The 19401-nt window shown below is 62.9% G+C and overlaps 1 protein-coding gene across 1 annotated transcript; it reads left to right on the forward strand.

Annotated features, from left to right (window-relative positions):
• The first annotated feature begins 2761 nt into the window (after window positions 1-2761).
• Window positions 2762-18878, forward strand: WDR5 (WD repeat domain 5). Its single transcript, XM_047768862.1, has 14 exons — window positions 2762-2882; window positions 5528-5698; window positions 6302-6410; window positions 6508-6581; window positions 6908-6997; window positions 7123-7212; window positions 7323-7406; window positions 10817-10872; window positions 13797-13843; window positions 15896-15971; window positions 16623-16656; window positions 16827-16901; window positions 17296-17383; window positions 18496-18878. The coding sequence occupies exons 2-14, from the start codon at window positions 5618-5620 to the stop codon at window positions 18594-18596; spliced, it is 1005 nt and encodes a 334-aa protein (XP_047624818.1). The 5' UTR covers window positions 2762-2882; window positions 5528-5617; the 3' UTR covers window positions 18597-18878.
• Window positions 18879-19401: the final 523 nt, after the last annotated feature.

A 19401-nucleotide genomic window follows, 5' to 3' on the forward strand; every position in this document is an offset into this window, starting at 1 on the left:
CAGTGGTGACTTCTATGGTTGGGTCTGTTGCCTGTGGGTCCTTGGGGGAGCTTTGCAACCTCTCTCATTCTCAACTTGTTTCCTCCTTTCGAAAAGAATAAAGGCACTCACTCCACAGGCTTGTTGTGAAGGGTAACACATGTTAACAAGCTGACGAAAGACTGAAGCTCCCCCGCTTATCTGCTTATCCCGGGCCACCTGCCACGCCCAACCCAGCTCAGCCAGGAGACACTGGACCAGGAATTACAAGGAAAGATGTGTTTCCCCTTCAGAGAAGCTGGGAGCCACGAAAATGTAGCCAGGAAGACTCACCAGCTTTGGGGGTCAGGGAAGGATTCCCACGAGGACTGAAGTTGGTTGTGGCGGGGACGGGGACCCTGAGGAGCAGGAGAGCCTGGTGGAGGGATCTGGGGGAAGGGGGAGGGTACCCAGACATGCTCCTATCATCTGCCTAGAGAAATAGTGTATTTATAAAAACTGTTCACGGAAACAGGTTCATTTGCCAACTGGCTCCCATTGGGCAAAGCGTAGTTAATGTTCTAAAAGACAGATCTCCAAAATAATTTCTCCTCTAGTTTTGATTTTATTTTGCTTTTGAGAACGGCACCTGAGGCATAGGGAAGTTTCCAGGCTAGGGGTCACATCGGAGCTACAGCTGCCAGCCTATGCCACAGGCACAGCAATGCAGGATCCAAGCCTCGTCTGCAATGTACGCACACACACAGCTCATGGCAACGCCAGATCCTCAACCCACTGAGCGAGGCCAGGGATCAAACCCAAATCCTCAGGGTTCACCAGTCGGACTCGTTTCCACTGCTCCACGATGGGAGCTCCTTCCTCTAGCTTTCATTCTCTCTGCCCTTTCCACCTGTGATTTTTCTGAGCCTGACCGCATTTGGGGAGGGATATAAAAGGATTTAAAACTCAGACAATAAAGTAAATCACCTGCTTTTGTTAAATTGCTTTACCTGCCATGTTGCTTTGTTTCGGGAGGTTGACTAGCGATGTGCAAACATACTCAACAGAGTTGTAAGAGCTTCTTTTCACTAGAAGGCTCTGCCTGGGTGGGGCAGAGAGCGGCGGGAATGCAAGACCATTTTACCTGGGAACCTGGTTTGACTTTTGAGTTCCAGGGTCAGGAAGTCCTTTCGACTGGGGGCTGGAAGCAGGTTGCACCGTTTGGGGGTGGTGCTAGGCTACAGGGGGTGGAGGCTTGTCTGCCAAACGCCCCGGGGCAGAGATGGAGTTGGAACTCAGGGCAATGGGGAGCCAGCTCTGCGTCTTGACTTGGGGAATGACGGGTCAGCGCTGGGGGTTTCGAAGTCCTTTCTGCTTCAGAGAGGTTTGCAAAAGGCCCGCAGGGAGGCAGGACTGGGGTAGGCGTGGTGAGAAGAGGATGGCTGCCTATGAGAACTATGGGAGCGGTGATGGGGTGTATCAACAGAGATGAAATGGGCTGTGCTTCGGGGCCAGGCAGCAGGTGGATGCAGATTCTCTTCTTCATCCTGAGCTGGCCTGGTCACCTTTGGTGGTCACCGTCTCCTGCTCCAGGGCACCTGACCCAAGGCGATGAGACCTCCTGGGCACAGAGATCCTGCAGGGCCAGACAGGGATTTTGCGGCCCCTGCATTCTCCTTGGAAGGGACCTTGGGCCAGCTGCCAGCCTTGTCTCCTGTATCTGTGACAACCACACTAGTATTCCCTGAGGCTTTCCACTTCAAGTGCTCTGTCCTTGTTTGCACAGGTTCCTGTCATGTTCGGCGTTCCCCCCCCTCCCCCGCCTTTTCTTTAATTTGGCCAAGCCATGGCATGCAAAAGTTCTCAGGGCAGGGATCCAACCCTCGCCACAGCAGTGACAACGCTAAGGCCCTAACCGCTAGGCCACCAGGGAACTCCTAAGTGTTCCCATTTTTAACTGGGAAATAAACTGTGTTACTCTACCCACGGGCCTGGGTTGGGGCCGTGAGGCTGCGTAGACCACGACCACCTCCACGACTCTAAGACCCACGTGGGTAGCAGAAGTGGGGCAGTGAGATGAGAATGTGCAGGATTTGGGGTGAGAACCCAGGCTCCAGGATCTCCTTGTACCCCTGAGCTGTCCCTCTCTGGGCCTCCCCTTCCCCACTTGCAAATGGAAGTGATAATACCTGTCTGGGCCATCACCCTGCAGACAGCAGAGCAGCCTGCACGCGGTGACTATTCGTATCTCGGCGTTGGGGGCTCAGGAGAGGGCAGGTGCGCCCGGTGGGCTCTCTGCACCGAGAGGCGAGGGGCGGGAAGACCCCTCCGCCGGCCCTGCGCGGCAGTTGATGGGCAGAGTGCAGAGGACGCAGCTCCGGGAGAGGGCATTCTGAACCCTTCGGAGCTCAGATTCCTCGCTTCACAGTTGGAAGGTGAGGGCCTCTGTACCCGGACGTCCCAAACATTGATGGAGACGCTCAGCACAGGGCTCTGCCGAGAGCGCCGCCCTCTAGTGTGCGCGACGATGGAGGGCGGCGACCCCGCAGATGCCCCAAGTCAGAAGAAACGTTGGGGCCCCGCCGCCGCTTGAATTCCACGGCGGCGGAACTCCACTCCTCCCTGGGGCGCCGCCGCAGAAGGACCGCCGGAACCTGTCACCTCCCGGGTTAACGCCTTTAAGCAGGAGCACACGGTCCCTTTAAGGCGTTGAGCCGAGCCGAGGCGTTTTGCTCCTCGCCGCTCCCCGTAGCTCCCCTCCGAGAGGCCGGCTTTGTGCGTTTGCCCCGCCCTCTCGCCCCGCCCCTCGCGCACGCGCATTGCCGCTCGCCGCGCCGCCTAGTCGAGCTCGGCCCGGCTCCCGCCCAGGCGGCGGCAGACGCGACGCCCGGAGCGCCCGTCCCCAGCCCCTCGCCGCCCGGCAGGTAAGCTGGGGCCGCCCGGCCGGCGGACACGCTTCGGGGGTACGCGGGCTGGGGGTCGACGCCGGCGCACCCCGCGCCGTCCGTCGCGGCACGTGTTCCGGCGGGCCCGGCCCCGGCCCGGGTTCAGCCCCGCCGGGCCTCCCGGCGCAGACGCCCCGCGCCCGCCGCTTCGCCTCCGGGGCGCGAGCTTCGCTGCCCTTTTCTCCGCCGAGCGCCCAGCCCCCTCCCCAAACGGACTCGCACGGACCGCCGCGGAGCCCCTGGGACCCCCAGCTTCTCCCGCCCCCAGCGGTCAGGTGACGAGCCCCCAGCCCCGGGACTGCGACTTCCTTCTGGAGCCGGCGTGCATGACCCCTTTGCCTCCAGAGAAGCACCCCAGACCCCAGAGCCATCCAGTGTCTGGATGTGGCGCGCTGTCTGCCCTCCTCTGCTGCAGAGACGCCCCCACCTCAGCCTGCTCTGTACCCCCAGCCCGAGGCAGCCCCAGGCCCCATTGCTCCCTGAGAGTTCGGGGTTCCGGGGGTGCGGGGCTGCCGTCACGAAGGGAAGGCCCACCACGCCCTGCGGTGGAGCCTCGGACCCCTTCCAGTCTGGCTTGCGAGGGCCACTTTAGGGGGTGTGGAAGATCATTCCTGGTGCCTTCTGGTCCCGCTTCTACCCGCTCAGGTCCCTTAGCCCCCGTCTGGCAAGTACTGAGTTAGACACTATCCCCTGAGGTTGGCCCGGTTGGTAGGAGGCAGCTGGGTAGGCTGGACCCCAGGTATGTCTGAGATTTCAGGTGGGGTGGTGAGCCCCGAGTCTCCTCACTCTGTGCGGGCCAGTTACCGCCTGTCTCGCCACACCTTGGCCCCAGTCTCTGGGGTGGCGCCCAGGCATCTGCATTTCGAGGCAGTCCAGGCGAGCACTCTGAAGTTTGGGAGGCTCAGCCTTAGGTGGTCAGACTCACCTGGGAGCCAAGAGGGAGCAGGTCGCAGGTGCTGGGGAGGCTGGCTCCAGACAAGGTGTCCAGAAATCATATTTCTAAAGGTTGATTTCTGTACGTTAAGGTGTTGCTAGCTGAGGAGTGGGGCAGGGCTGGGGCACCTTTTCTGTCCCCCTATTGGATCCCCCACTCCTCACCTGAAGGCAGCCAGTTCGCCCCACCTCCTGGTGGGTCTCAAGCCTCTGTGCTCCCTTTCGCACCCCAGACAGAGCCTCTTCTGTTCCTGCTCGTGTTTAGCTCGGGGGAGGGGGGGGGCCTTCTCGCAGCTCTTGGCCTTGGTCTCATTGCCTCCGATGCTCAGTTCTGTGCAGAGGACTCTTCGGCCCACTTGTCCAGCCCAGCAAAGGGCAGGCAGTGCCGGGCTAATTGGCACGGCCTGGTTGCGCTAAAGACAGTCACAAGCGGCGAGTGCTTCCTGAGCCCCAGCTCTGTGCCAGCACTTTGCCCCCACACATCTGCTGACCTGCCCCTTCCTTGCCCTCCCCCAGCCCAGCACTTGAGCTTTGGGTGCTGCAGGCTCCATCCCTGCGCAGGGAGCCTTGCTCAGGTGACCAGCTGTTTCCCCTCCGCACAGCTCTGGCCACTCTGCACAGCTGGGTTGCACTGTCCTTTCTCTCCCATCTTCTTGGAGGGAGAGTTTGGGACTTGCTCTTGTTGATGGCTCCTGCTCCGCCTCAGTGTGACAAGAAACCTGTGCAAGCTTCCAGTTTGAGGCGCCAAGCTAGAATGTACAGCTTGTGAACCCAGCAGGTTAACGGTGGTGCCAGCTTCCGGGAGGTGGCTGGCCAGCGGGACTTGCGGGATGTCTGGGCGGCTCTGGAATAATGCTTGCCCTTGTTTCAGAATCACCTGGTGTGTTTCTGTGCCAAGTATCCCAGTGGCAGAATCCATTCTTGTGACAGAGGAAGCCAGTTGTACTGTGCAGCTTTTGAGTGGTTCCCGTTTTCATGCTGAAACCTAATTGAGCTGCCTCTTTCCCCCTTCTCTGCAGTGGGTCTTGCTTGCATAGCATCTGCGTACTTTAGGCTGCTTCTGTGGAGGGCTGGACTGGACCATGGGGACCCAGTGGGCAGGGCCGGCTCTGGTTTGTGCTTTCCGGCCGTGCTTTCGGCTCTTAGGGCTTTGGAAGCCGCCTTGTGTGTGGAGCCTGCACCCGGGACCTGGCAGCCCCTCCCCAGGAGGTGTGGACCACAGGCCCCGCTTCTGTGTTTTCAGATGTGGCTCTTCATGCTGTCATGTCCCTTGGGATGTATTTAAGGATTGGCTGAGTTTCCAAACTTCTGCACCCGGCAGCCCAGTCTCCTGTAATTTGGCGTGTTGGTTTCCTGACAAGACGCCTTTGGTCCATTGGGTTTCTTCTTTAATGTATCAGGGACTCTTTGAAGAGAGCCGCCTTTTGGCTGCCTGGACTGTGCTGCATTTCTACAGACTTCTGGGTGACAAAATAGGAAGCACCCTTGAGGGCGGGGTCTCCGACCACTTTCACTGAAGGGCAGAGGGCAGCGCGGTACCTGCAGGGTTAGTGTGCAGTCAGGGTGGCCGGAACCTCAGGCTGGGACCGTACCTGCCATGGGCTCCGTTAGGCGGGCCGACGTTTTTGTAGTCTCTGTCCTGGAAACTCTTCTGAAGGTTGGTCTGTTTCCTGGCCTCGTCCCCGCTGCAGGTTTGCTTTAGCTGACGGCGCTCCCCACCTGCGGCTTCTGCCTGGAGCTGTGAGCTCCCCGCTGTTCCCCGCCCGGTGGGCTTCAGAGCCATGGCAACCGAGGAGAAGAAGCCGGAGACCGAGGCCGCCAGAGCGCAGCCCGCCCCGTCGGCGGCAGCCACGCAGAGCAAGGCGCGTTCCCGGGGCTCCTGGGGACGTGCAGGGTGCAGAGGCTGGAAGATTTGTGGACATATTTTTTCAAGCCCATAAATCTTTTCTCCCTCCTGAAACATCACCCGTTTCACTCAAAACCACATTCCCAGCCAGTGCGTACTTTGTGGCATGTCCAGGATCCCCAGCCTGTCCCCTGGGGAGGGGGCTTGATCCACAATATAGACCCTTGGTCTGGCTCTAAGAGTCTGGGGGGCCCAGAAATTGTCCCTCGGTGAACGGGCCCCCCACCCCCGGCCCCCCGGCTGCAGGGCAGAGCCCCCCTGCAGACCCCAGGGGGCAAGCCCTCAGGGGCGGGTGGGGGACCGCTGCCTGGAGGGGCCTGCAGGATTGGAGCCTGGGTGGCGGGGCGTCTGCGGCAGGGGCGTCTGCCAGGGGAGAACGAGTTCAGATGTAGGCGTGTTTGAAAGGGGACACGGGGACAGGTGGGAGTTCTAGGGGCACCGTCAACCGATAGGGCGAGCTGGCAAAGAGGCCCTGGGACCCCGGCCGCACCCCGTCCGTCGCCGGCGGGGTTGGGCAGCGCTGGCTGCTGTTGGCTGACTGCTCCGCTCCCTTTCACAGCCCACACCTGTTAAACCCAACTACGCGCTGAAGTTCACCCTGGCCGGCCACACGAAAGCTGTGTCCTCGGTGAAGTTCAGCCCGAACGGGGAGTGGCTGGCGAGTTCGTGTAGGTGTCCGGGCTGGAGGCGGCGGGGAGCCCGGGCAGCCGAGGGCTGGCTTCCCAGGGCCGGAGGCCGCCACTGCTGTGTCTCCCTTTCTTTCAGCTGCAGATAAACTCATTAAGATTTGGGGAGCTTACGATGGAAAATTTGAGAAAACCATATCTGGTCACAAGCTGGTAGGTGTCAGCCTTGTACCCTGCAGTCACTCCTGGGTGGAGTGGGGGCCCTTCTGCGGGCTTGTCCGGTTAAGAGCTCAGCCCCCCCCCCCCCCCGATTTTGGCCTCCTGTTTATTTATTTATTTTTTGCCTCTTGTTTCTTCGGCCTCGAGTTTCTGCCCGTTGGCGAGGCCTGGCGGTGCCACGGAAGACAGGCTCTAGGCCCAGGCCGGGGGCCAGCGGGAGCCGAGGGGCTCCAGGCGGGGCCACCTGCCGGGGGTCTTTAGTTGCGTGTCCGGCATGTACCTCTTGCTGGCTCAGCCCCGTTGTGTGTTTCCGCCCCCAGGGAATATCAGACGTGGCCTGGTCGTCAGACTCTAACCTTCTCGTTTCTGCCTCAGATGACAAGACCCTAAAGATATGGGACGTGAGCTCGGTGAGCGGCGGGGTCTCCCTCCGTTCCAGCTGCGGGGGTGGCGGGGGTGCTGCCGGCTTCAGCCTGAGGCCGGTGTCGGGCAGGTAACGCCGGGAAGGACTTAGCCCGACGACACTCGCTTTCAGGGAAAGTGTCTGAAGACCCTCAAGGGACACAGTAATTACGTCTTTTGCTGTAACTTCAACCCCCAGTCCAACCTCATCGTCTCGGGCTCCGTAAGTGGCCGGCTCTGCGGGGCGGCTGGCGGGGCCGGGGGCGCGGGCCTCCCGGGAGTCTGGTCTCTGCCCTCCCGGGGCCCCGCTGTCACCTCTTCCTTCGTCTTCAGTTCGACGAGAGCGTGAGGATTTGGGACGTGAAGACAGGGAAGTGCCTCAAGACGCTGCCCGCGCACTCGGATCCCGTTTCAGCCGTGAGTCCCCAGTGGCGGCGCCGGGCGAGCGTCAGAGCTGGGCTTGGGCTCGGGCCCGGGCCCGGGGGTGGGGGGTGCTGCGGAGCCTCACAGCATGGGCCGGGCGGCCGGCCTGGAGAGGGGCCTCCCGAGGGAGCTGTGGCCGTGGTGGTGCCGCTGTTGAGCGGAGGGTCCCGGGGCCGGGGGAAGGCAGAGCCCTCTGGCCAGGCCCTGGGCCTGCCGCTCCCGGTCCGCTCAGTGCAGGTGCAGGGGTTGACCTGCACACGTGTCTGAATTGCTCGGTTGCAAAACGGCCGAGGTAGGGCGTTCCTTGGTGGCCTGGCAGTAAAGGACCTGGTGTGGTTGCTGCTGTGGTGCAGGTTCGATGCCTGGCCTGGGAACGTCTGTGTGCCACCCAACTACTTTGTGGGCGCAGCCAAAAAAAAAAAAAAAGGCCGAAGTATTTCTTTGTGAGCAGAGAGCCTGAAGTGGTTTTTTAGCCAAGTTTACGTTGGAGAAGTGGAAGGAGTCACGTGTAAACAGCTTTGTTTGCTGTCACCGAGCAGTTGGTCCTTTGGAGGTTCTGACACTGCGCAGGCGAGCAGTTTTACGTGTTCAGCCCTGGAAGGCCTTTGTCCAGCCGAGCCGTCCGCAGAGCCCCGAGCCTTCAGGGCACAGACACTGGCTGTTTGAAGCCGCTGGCCCGGTGCTGGCCCTCAGGCCCAGCCCTCGCCGCCTGTGTCACAGCCAGTGCCTGGGGCTCCTAGGGAGGCGGTCGCTGTGGAGAGGGAGCCCTGGGTGATGGACTCTGGGGCCCCCTGCTCCTCTCTCCTCCGCGGTGGGACGCAGCCCTCCAAACAGGCCACGCAAACGATGACACAGGAAGTAACCGGGAAGCAGTTGGAGCGACGGCTGGTGGTTGAAAGTTGTCTGTGTTATGGTTCGTGGTCAGGGATGGGACGTTTGCTTAAATGGTGGTAGGATTTTTAAAGTCTTGTTTCTTAGGAAAGTTATGTGTGCTGACTTGGAAAAAAAGGCAAGCAACGTAGCAGGTAGCAGATCAGAGTCTCCCGACTCCCCCCGCCTCAGAGGCACCTACCAGCAGCTGGCCTCTGCCCTCTGGGGTGGTTTGGTGTTTTAAAAAAACATGTTTCCCAGCGCCCTTGCCCATGCCAGACAGCCGTGGTCCAGCACTGCTCATCTCCAGCCTGTCCACCTCTTGCCCGCAGGCTCCCGGCTGGGTGGTGGGTGCTGTGTGTATCCCTCGCGTTGTGGAAAGGAGTGCAGTGTGTGTCCTTGTCATGCAGCCGCCTCTCTGTCTGCAGGCAGGTGTCGGGGCAGTGCTGCGGCTCCTACGGTCAGCCTTTGATGGACGGGCCTGGATTAGAACCCTCTGGGTCAGTGGCTTGTCTGCTGGCCTCTGCCTGCTTTAGTCCAGCTGCTGTCCTCTTGCCTGGACACCCCCTCTGCCCCCCGTGTCAGTAGTCAGCTGAAGCCTCCTGCCGTCTGTCTCACCTGCTCCTCCTGCCTTGATGCTTCTGCACCTGCTCATCTGTCTGCTGGTGTCGCCCCCGAGAGCTCGGCCGATCCTCTGAGCCAAGAGCCAAGATTCTGTCCCCATGTGGGCGACTCTGTCTCGCCACCCTCCTGACTTCAGTGGCGCCTTTTCAGGGTTGCCGTTGGAACATTCAGTGTGGGCTGTCTTTTCCTCCCTGAGCAGGGCTTGGAGGGGAAGGCATGTTTAAGGGCAGTGGTCTTTGGACGTGGCTGGGACACTGCAGGCCTTGGGGACCCGAGTTGGCTCATCTGGTGCAGGGGCTGGGGCTGGATGCTGTCCTGCAGGTGCCCACGGGTGAGTGTGGTTGAGTGAGGGCTGTGAGTTGTAGAGAACGTGGCTCTGGGAGGCTGGCGAGCGCACGGTCAAGGTTGAGCAGCAGGTGCCGGCTGCAGCAGGACGGGAACAGCTATAGCGGCTCCTCAAGAGCCCCACCGCCCCCATGGAAGCACCAGCCACACGGGGCAGGCAGCACCTGCAGGGAGTCCAGCCGAGATGTGTGCGACTGAAGTTCTTAGGCGTCCAGGTTTCCAAAACTTAGTACAGCGGAAGAAGGGCGTTAAGGTGCCCTGTTGATGGTTTCAGCACTGGCTGTACTGCAGCAGGATTCCAGGTGTACTGGGTTCAGCAAAACCCATCCAGTTCATTTCACCGCTATTTTTCTGCTGCAGCTACTGGGGCGTGTGAGTGGCACACGTGGCACATTCCAGGCCCCCAGACCACGGCTCTCCCCACGTGGTCCCTGGACCGGCCTCTGGTGTGAGTGTGCGAGAGATGCGAGATCTTGGGGCCCAGCGCTGGGTTTTCACAAGCCCTCTGGGTGTTTCTGATTGGGTGGGTTTGTCTCTTGGGGACACCTGGCCATTTTAGGTGGCCACCGCCAGATGCTGCTGGCATCTCGTGTGTCGGGTACTGGGTGCTGCTGTGCGGGGCAGCCCCTGGCGGGGGAGAGCGTGACCGGCCGTGGTGGGTAGGAGGTGGAGACGCTGGTCTGCAAGGTGGGGGTGGCTCCGGCCCCCCCGCCGGCCCCCAGGGATTAAAGCAGGCCGTTCTCCGTGTGGCTCCGTCTCACAAAGGACACGCACCACACGTGGCGGGAAACGTGGGCTCCTGCTCGGGCTTGGAGGTGGGGGGGCGACTGCGATCGACTCTCGCTTCTGCCGTGGCGATCGCTCTTGTTTCCGCCGAGACTCAGGGCAAAGGCGAGGAGGAGGGGCTCAGGTTGGCGTCTGGTTGCCAGCAGGTGGCTCTCGCCTCTCCAGCAGCGGGCGAAGTCATGCGTTGAGGTCAATGACCGGTGTGGCACCGTGGCAGGTGTGGCGCCGTCACAGGTTGACTCTTGGGAGCAGCGTGGAAGCTGGAGTTGCCCCTCTCCTGGGCCACGTGCCCGCCGGCCCGTCTGGAGAGCCGGCTGCGGGTCCGGTGTGCGGGCAGGGGCGCGTGGGGAGGGAGATGAGGAGCGGCCCCTCTGCTGCTGGCGTTGCTTCCTCTGCCCGTGGGAGTTGTCTTGGGCACGTTTCTGTGGTCCGGCTGCCCTCGAGGCGCGGCGGGGCCCCTCTCCCGAGGCTGGCCGTGTCACTTGTCAACAGTACGTGTTGCGGCACGTGGTCTCAGCACCCAGGACGTTTCAGGCTGGCCCTGTCACGGTCCAGCCTCTGTCCTGAAGCAAACCGTCGCTCGAGACACCGGGTAAAAGGGACCATTGATCCGCGTTCTCGCGTGTCTGTGCAGAACTTCCAGGAAGTCGGTAGGGCCTATAGCCCGCTTTGAGGCGGCCGGCTGGGCAGGCAGGCGCCGGGCCGGGCAGCAGGGGCCGTGGTGCCACGCGGCCTGTGTGGACCTGACGTTCCCTCTCTCTGCCCACGTTCATCCCCAGGTTCACTTTAACCGGGACGGCTCCCTGATCGTGTCGAGCAGCTACGACGGCCTCTGGTAAGTGAACCGTCTCCCCTCGGGTCCTCGCCGAGCTCCCCTTGGGTCCGGGCCCCTGGGCGTCCCCGTGGGGGGTGGGGCTGACATCCAGGCTGGGGGAGCCCGGCCGGGAGGGGCTCCTGTCAGTCATGAGGCCCAGGCAGAGGCCCGGGGAGGCCCCTTTAGATCCTGAGGGTCTGTGTCCCAAGCTGGGGGCGCCGGTGGGGAGGGGGCAGGCAGGTGTCCTGAGCGGGTGATCAAGGGGGAGGTGGGGGACACGCAGGGCTCCTGCAGGGTGGCTCGTCTCGGTGGGGCCCCCAGCGCTGGCGTTTATCGTGGGCATCGTGGGCATGTGTCCTGGATTCTCACGTGTGGCTGCAGAGCCTCGGGGGAGGGGTCCCCTCACAGCCCGCTTGTCACCAGGAAGGAGACGTGGGGCAGCAGCCGCGGCTGAGCCGGGCAGCCCACGTGGGGCCTCAGTTACTGGGGAAAGAGCGTGACTAGAGGTTTGTGCACGTGGAGCGGAAAGGGACCAGAGGAAGCAGAGAGACGAGTGCTACTCGGGAAAGCGCTGCGGAGCTCGGGGCCTTGGGGGCTCCCGGGGGTGCGGGGGCTGGGCCCCGAAGAACACAGGAAGGACTGTCGGATTTGGGTTGCAAGCCCTCCTGACTGTTGTTTTTGGGAAACGTGCCTGAAACGGGTGGGTGGGTGGGTGGGTCGGTCGGTCAGGGCTGGGAGGAGGGGGGCAGGTGCGAAGCACAGAGCAGGGCCGTCATGCGGGGTTTAGGGCAGCGCGTCGGCCAGGGAGACGGTGGCACGCAGGCAGCCGGGCGGAGCTGACAAAGACTTAGGCTGATGCGCCAGGCACTGCAGCAGCCTGGAGACGCAGTGCGGGACCTTGAGATGCCAGGAGCTAGAAGGTTCTGTGAGCGAGCTCCGCAGTTGCTCTCAGACTCTGACAGAGGGGACCTGGGACTGAGGCGTCTAGGAGTAGGGAACGTTCTCAGGGTCGCTTGTGGCCTGGCTCTGAGAGCTTTCACAGGAAGCCAGGGAAAGAAAAAGCGGGACCGAAACAGCGAGAGGCAGGCGTTTCTGTAAAAAGGTGGAGAACGGGGAGAGTGACGGGGGAGTTAAGATAAGCTTGCAGCGAAGGTCTGAAAACGCTCCTGGGCCCTGTGATTTCAGAACCTCCTGAGGCTGCCGAAACTGGGCCGCAGGACCAGAGGGCACGCCCCAGTGCACTTCTGGGTCCAGCAGGACACTGCTGCTGGATGTTGGTGTCAGAATCCCCTGGAAAGCGTTGCAAACTGAGTCCAGCAGTGCAGAGGAAATAGTATTGGGTGACAAGTGGGTTTATTGAGTGAGGAGAGGGTTGCCGTAAAGTAGCAAACACCAGGAATTGATAAGCTCGTAAGTATTCCAACACGTGAGGCAGAGAGCCACATGGTGTGTTACTGGTGCAAGTCAGATAGGCACCTGGTAAAATCCAGCAGCCTTTCCTAATCACAGGTGGCCGAGGGAGTTCCCGTTGTGGCTCAGCAGAAACGCACTGGACTAGTATCTGTGAGGTTGCGGGTTCGATCCCTGGCCTTGCTCAGTGGGTTAAGGATCCGGCGTTGCTGTGCACTGTGGTGTAGGTTGCAGATGTGGCTCTGATCTGGCATTGCTGTGCCTGTGGTGGAGGCCAGTGGCTACAGCTCGTATGTAACCCCCAGCCTGGGAACCTCCATATGCCACAGATAGGGCCCTAAAAGAAGGTGGGGGGTTGCAAAAAAAAAAAAACAAAAAACCTCTAGCTGAACAGACCAGCATCCCAGGCTCTTTGGTAGGAACTTCGCAATAACACTTGTAATGAGTGGTGATGCGCTAATAAATCCACCTCTGCTGAAACCAGGAGCCAAGAGGGGGCCCCTCTCCTTTGTTATCGAGGGATGTTGGGAATTTGTAGCGAAGGCGGTAAGAAGTCACAGCTTGAGAGTTGGGTGGAGGTTTCTCTCTTTCTAGGCGATATGTTTGCTTTTTAAAACCTAAAAACCACGTATGTGTACTTGACAAGCGTGGCCTTGGGTGAGCCCCTAACAGCCCTGTCACTGGGGACTGGGTTGTCACCACCCCTTCTCGGTTGGGGGAGCAGGTGGCAATGAGCACTGGCCGCTGCCCCTCGGCGGGCCGACGGCCGAGCCAGGGTCCGGCACACGTCGGGTCCGGAGCCCACGCTCTGAGCCGCCAGGCCTGCCTCGGGTCGGGGTGGTGTTTTCTGTGTCCAGGGAGCAGATGGGGACCCAGTGCCTCTGTGACAGTCCCGGAGGAGTTAGGGTAACGGTTAACAGGAGCGGGGGGAACGGGAGACCGTAGCTGGGGAGACACCAAACAGACAAGGACGGGACCAGGCGCCCTCGTCCTGGCGTGTGGCGCGGGGAGCGGCCGTCTCCTGGGCCGAGGCCCTGTGAGCTGTTCCCCGTTGAACCCTGGAGCAGCTCAGACGCGTGTTGCATTCCTCCGGGGGTGTCACCAAGCTCCCTGCCAGCAGCACTGGGAGCACACTCGGGGAGGGGACGCTGGGTGTGAGAGCCTGCAGCGGGCCTGTCTCGGGGACCTCCTCGGGGCACGAAGCAGACGTGGGAAGGCCCGTGGTTCCCGGCTGTGTGGTCGGCAGGGTGGCACGTGGAGAAGCTGCAGGGAAGCGGGAGGAAGAGGGAGGCAGCGGCAGGGAAGGGGGCAGTCTTTTTCTCCCGGGCCGTCTCACCTGCCCTGCTGCTCGTGGTGGAGGAGGAGCCCACGTGTGTGGCCTGCGCGTGCAGCGCCCAGTCTGGTCCCTGGAGTGTGCGGGGGTGCCTGGGAACCGGGAGTCGGGGCGTCGAGGCTGCGTGTTGGCTCGAGAGCCGTAGAAGGTAGGACGCCGCCCATCCGCACCTGCTGTTAGAACTGTCGTTTTCGCTTTGCAGCCGGATCTGGGACACTGCCTCGGGCCAGTGCCTGAAGACGCTGATCGGTGAGTGCTGCGGCCCGGGGACGCCGGGCTCAGCCGTGGCGGCCCTCCCCGCGCCCGGCCCTCCGTCCGGTCCTCCGTCCTCAGAGGCTTTCCCTCTGGGCGGGGCCTCCTCTCCTGACCGCCTCCACCTCCTCCAGCCCCTTCCTGAGGAACCACCGTCTGGCCTGCTTGGGGCTGCCTGGCGGGTGGGGGTCCTCTGGGGGACCCGTGAGTCCCTGGACGCTGCTCAGGTCACTCCCTGAGCAGGTGGGGTTGAGCCTGGGCCCTCAGCGAGCCCCATCTGCCCGGAGAGCCTCAGGTGGGTGGGCCTGGGGGAGAGGCCCCAAGGCCTCCACAGGCTGTGCCTTGAGTAAGGGGCGGAATGGAGCCACAAGAGTGCAGCCTGGGTGGCAGGTGCTCTGTGTGGCCCCAAGGTGGCCAATGCGCCCCTGTGGGCCTCAGGCCTGGGAAGGCGACGCAGGAGCCCTGGGGGGGGCGAATCGGGTGGGTGTCGCTGTTGGAGGCCTCACCTGAGTCGGCCTGGAAGGTCTCTGTGGCCTCAGGTGGATCCTGGAGCAGGTAGGCTGGTGTGAGGGCAGGGGTGCCGCCTGAGCCCCCAAAGTGCTGCAGGCCAGGTGGCTTAAACAGCAGAAACCTGTCCCCACGTCCTGGAGGCCAGAGGTCCAGGGTCCAGGTGTGGGCAGGGCTGGCTTCTCTTGCAGCCCCTCCTTCTCTGAGCGTGCTTACACAGCTGGCCTCTGCGTGTGCCCCGCTGGGCCGCGTGTCCTCCTCCTGTAGGGACGGCAGTCACCTGGCCTCTGGTCACCCTGACTGTCTTGTTGACTCATCCTTCTTGGAGGCCTGTCTCCAGGTGGCCCTGCGTCCGAGGTGCTGGGTTAGGGCTTCAGCGTGAGAATTCCGGGAGGGGCCGTTGAGACTAGACCTTGGCCTCTGCCGTTTTCCCAAGTTTTCCCGCTTCTTCTGATGTGCAGTCCTCCTCTGGCTGTGACGTCGCCCGCATCTGTCACCACGCCCATCCCCAGAGGCGGGGTGTAGCCACGTGCGCCCAGCGGGGCAGCGTCCCTGTGCAGCCCTGCTTGGCCCAGGCTGTTGGGTTACCTGGCGAAGCCCCTGTGCAGCCCCACAGCGAGGCAGGATGCTGAGGCCTGGAGATGTGGAGTCCCGGCTGGGAGGTGGGGACGGCAGGGAGTGGTTCCCGGGCCCACTTCTAACCTCAGGTCTAGGGAATTGGGCGCCTGGGGCTTGGCAGGACAGCCCTGTGTTGCCTTGCTGGCAGTGCTCACCCTGACCTCTGGGCACTGCCTCCCTCATCCATCCTGAGTGGCCCCTGTGGCCCAGGGGTGGCCCTCATGTGTCTCCTGATGTGCCTTTGCAGTATCTGGGACTGGTCAGAGGGAGCAGAGGCTCCTGGTGCCCCGAGGTGGTAATGCGGTGCCTGCACAGTGTCCCGGTGCTGGGGACACAGCCCCGCCGGCTCCCGCTGCCCGGTGCCACCCCGGCTGCCCTCCTATTCAGGCAGATGGGGGGGCGGGGGCGTCATGCAGCCAGAGCACTTTCTGAATGTGCCGCCTCTTTTCCAGCTGCATCCTCAGGGCCCGGGGTGCACCCTGGACCCCAAGGGTCAGAACCAGGGAGTGGGTGTAACAGCAAAGGGTGACTTCTAGGGCGACTTCATGCCTCTTCTGCTCTGACCACGGAGCTGGCAGGTGCCTGAGAGGGTTCACCCGGGCTGCCACCTTCCCAGTGGGCTGCGATTTGCAAGCTTCCTCCTGGGGGTTGATCCCGGGGCCTCTCCTGTACCCTGTGGAAGAGGCCTGGCTACCCGAGAGCCCCTGGCCACCAGGCCTTTGCACCCGAAGCCCTGTGTCATGGGGTCACTGGGAGCCTGGCTCACGCTGGCACGAACAGCGGGTGAGGGAGGGTGGCCGGCTCTCGGGGATCCCCCTGTTGGCGCAGGTGGCAGTGGCTGCACTGGGCGACACGTGGTAGGGGAGCGCCACCCCACCCGAGAGCCAGTGCCCGGCGTGGCAGCTGTCTCTGTGCTCCATGCAGATGACGACAACCCACCCGTGTCCTTTGTGAAGTTCTCCCCGAACGGCAAGTACATCCTGGCCGCGACCTTGGACAAGTAAGCCCTCTGTCCCCGTGCGGGCGGGTTACCAGGGCCATCGCCCCAGGGCCAGGATCCCAGAAAGACACCCGCTCCAGTGCCCGCATGCGGCCTGCTGGGTGCAGGCTGCTGATGCAGGCCCCCTGCTGGGGTGGTGGGCATGGCGGCCTCCCGGTGCTGCCCGCTCTGCCCCGGCGCCCTGCTCCTGACACGCTTCGGGTGGGTGTCCCGGCCGTCCACTGCCCTCCTGGAGGCGGCTGGTGCTCGGCCTCCCCGGGCACCGTGGGAGCCCTTGGGGGGGCCCACAGGAGGAGGGACTGTCCGCTGAGGTCTGTTCTGGACGCGTCCGGGTGGGGCTTCCTGAGCCCTTTTCTCGCAGGGACGTGGACCCTTCCCGGCTCGGGGAGCGCTTAGTAGCTTCCTTTAACCCAGCCTCTTGGGGAGTTTCCGTGTGGCTCGGCAGGTTAAGGACTTGGCACTGCAGTAGCTCAGGTTCGATCCCTGGCCCAGGAATTTGCACACGCCTCGGCCGAGGCCAAGTGAGAAACAGTGTCCTGGGGTTCCCGCGCTCTGCTCCCAGGTGTCCTTGCTCCGTGGACCCTGGGCTGGGCGCGGGCACCTGAGAGGGTGGGTCCTCGGGAGCTCGGCTGACACGCCCTCTCCCCGCAGCACGCTGAAGCTCTGGGACTACAGCAAAGGGAAGGTGAGCGCCGGGCACGGGCTGGCGGAGGGTCGTGCTGGGGCTGGGGCCGGGGCCACGGCTGGGCCGGGGTGGGTTGTGCTCAGAGCGGCTCCATTGGCTGAAAGGCACCTGGATGGGTTCCCCCGGGGTGCAGGGGGGCGCCACTGAGCGGACGGGCCCTGCTCTTTCAGTGTCTGAAGACGTACACCGGCCACAAGAATGAGAAGTACTGCATATTTGCGAATTTCTCTGTCACTGGCGGGAAGGTGAGTCATCTCCCTGCTGGGGGTTCTCCCCGGCCCCTCTGGGGCGCTTTTTAACCCAGCGCAGCCCTGCTGGTGGCATCCTCAGTGGGCCTTCCCATTGCGTCCGCTTCAGGGCCACGGGCTCCTTTGTGGTGCCGAGGGTGTCAGCACCTTCTGGGAGTCAGGGACCCTGGCAGGCTCTGGCGTCGTGGTCCCCGGGGCTCCCCGCCTCGCAGGCTCGGGCCGTGGGGGAGATGGTGACGGCAGCTCTGATTGGAGGAAACAGTTTCTGTCCTAGAAGTGGCGGGTGCTGGTGCGGCATCGGGACAGGAGATGGGCGGGGACCCACAGGGGTAGGGGTGCTGGTACTGCTGGTCCCCAGGCACGCGCCTGACACCCTCCCGCCCCGTGACAGTGGATCGTGTCGGGCTCGGAGGACAACTTGGTTTACATCTGGAACCTGCAGACGAAAGAGATTGTGCAGAAGCTGCAGGGCCACACGGGTGAGCTCTCCCCCACGGAGGGACCAGGTCCTGTGAGCATGCTCCTGCCTCTGCTCCTCGGTCCCCTGGGAGCCGGGGGCTCTGTTTGGAGCTGTGGGCCTGAGCGCCCGCAGGCTGAGCCCGAGTGTGGCTTTAACCTCTCCTCCGGCCCTTGACGTCCTTGTGGGCCCCGTGGTCTGTCCCCGTGGAGATGGTACAGGGACCTGGGCTGCCTGCCGTCTGCTCTGCCGGCTCGCTCCTTTCCAGGCTCTGACCTCCTGCCCGCTCCTGTCCCCTGTGTGGAGTACCTGGGCAGCCCCTAAGCCCCCCCCTCCCCACCCCTGCTCAGTGCAGAGTGGTGTCCAGCCGTGGAGAGTCTGATGAGAGTGTGTGACTCTCCCTGAGGAAGCCACTCCACTGCCTGAGGTCCTGGCCTGAGCTTGGAGGTCCGTGCTGGCCTTCAGCTTCCGCACCTGGCCTGTTGCTTCTGCCCTGCTGTGGGCAGGATGCTCAGGCTTATTTGAAACCACTCAGGCAAGAGGGAAGATTCTGGGGTTCAGTTTCTTTTTGTTTTTGTCTTTTTAGGGCCGCACCTGCGGCATATGGCGGTTCCCAGTGTAGGGGCGGAATCAGAGCTGCAGCTGCTGGCCTCCGCCACAGCCACAGCAACGCCAGGGATCAAACCTGCGCCCTCATGGATACCAGTCAAATTTCTTCTCGCTGAGCCACGATGGGAGCTCCCAAGGGGCTGAGTTAATTTCAGAGCTGCAAAGTGTTAACCTGACGGACCCCAGGCGCCAGCCCCGGGGTGAACCTGCAGCGCAGCCCTGCGGGCGTCCTCTGCTCCGTGGAGGGGAGCGCGTGGGTGCGCCCGTTTGGGTCCGGGTGCAGAGGGCGCGATGTCGATGCCATGAGATGGACCCCGGCTGTGCCTCTGGCCTGTGAGGGGCCCCAGTCTCTGGGCTCGGCGCTGGGCAGCCTGCGGGCCCAGGCCGGTGCTCAGCACCTCGCGGCCCGCTGTCCCCCGGCCTGGTGACCTGAGCTCTGGGCGCGGACGCCCTGGGGCGGGGCGGGCCGCGGGGCGGGGCCGTGGGGCGGGGCCGCGGAGGGACCCGTGGTGCCTCTGCTTTCAGACGTGGTCATCTCGACGGCCTGCCACCCCACAGAGAACATCATCGCCTCGGCCGCGCTGGAGAACGACAAGACCATCAAGCTCTGGAAGAGCGACTGCTAGGCCCGCGGGCGCGGGGCTGTCGGGACGCCCAGCCGGGCTGGCGAGAGCTCGGTGCTCGAGGGGCTCCCTGGTCCAGGCCTGGGGACTGGAGGCGCCTGGGCCTGCGCCGCCTCCGAGGACGGCTTGGCCGAGGGCCGTGTCCCCCGCAGAGGTTCTCGGAGCTGCCGGTGGCGATTCTTGCCAATGCCTGTCTTGTTGGCTGGGGAAGAGTTAGAGTCTGTATTGTGTTCGGAGGCCACAGAAATTTCTAATTTTTTATTACAAAAGGTGAAGTTCAATTTATCACGAGTTGTGTTTTTTTCCAGTAACTGTTCTGTGCATTTTATCACCCAGTGCAAGTGCTGGACCAGTCGCCACCACGGTGTGTGGGCGCCAGCCTCGCCCACCCGGCCTCAGAGGGGCCCCCTCGTGGGTCCAGTGACCTCTCTGGGGACCCCCACCCGGTGTTGGTCCTGCCCGCGCTCGCAAGCAGCGTGTCTGCAGCGTGTCTGCCCACGTGCCTTTGGCATCGGGGCCGTTGTCCCCGTGCTGCCAGCGTGGGGGTCACCCTGGGCACTTCTGTTTGTCCCTCTGGTGGTCACACGCAGGCAGTGCCCCAGCGGTGATAAAGGTTGCAGCCCGGGCGAGTGGCCGCCGGGTTCTCACTCAGAGCTTTGCTCGCTCTTTTGTGGAAAGCCTCGCGGTCGGCAGGAGGTTGAGAGGACGCCTCTCAAGAGACAGGTCCCGAGGGATGCACCACTCCTTGTCCACGCGGGCTCGAGGGCCCCTGCAGGCTGGTGGCCTGTGGATGTGGGGGCGCAGGACG

The sequence above is a fragment of the Phacochoerus africanus genome, chromosome 2, assembly GCF_016906955.1.
Source record: "Phacochoerus africanus isolate WHEZ1 chromosome 2, ROS_Pafr_v1, whole genome shotgun sequence".
NCBI classification, from domain to species: Eukaryota; Metazoa; Chordata; class Mammalia; order Artiodactyla; family Suidae; genus Phacochoerus; species Phacochoerus africanus.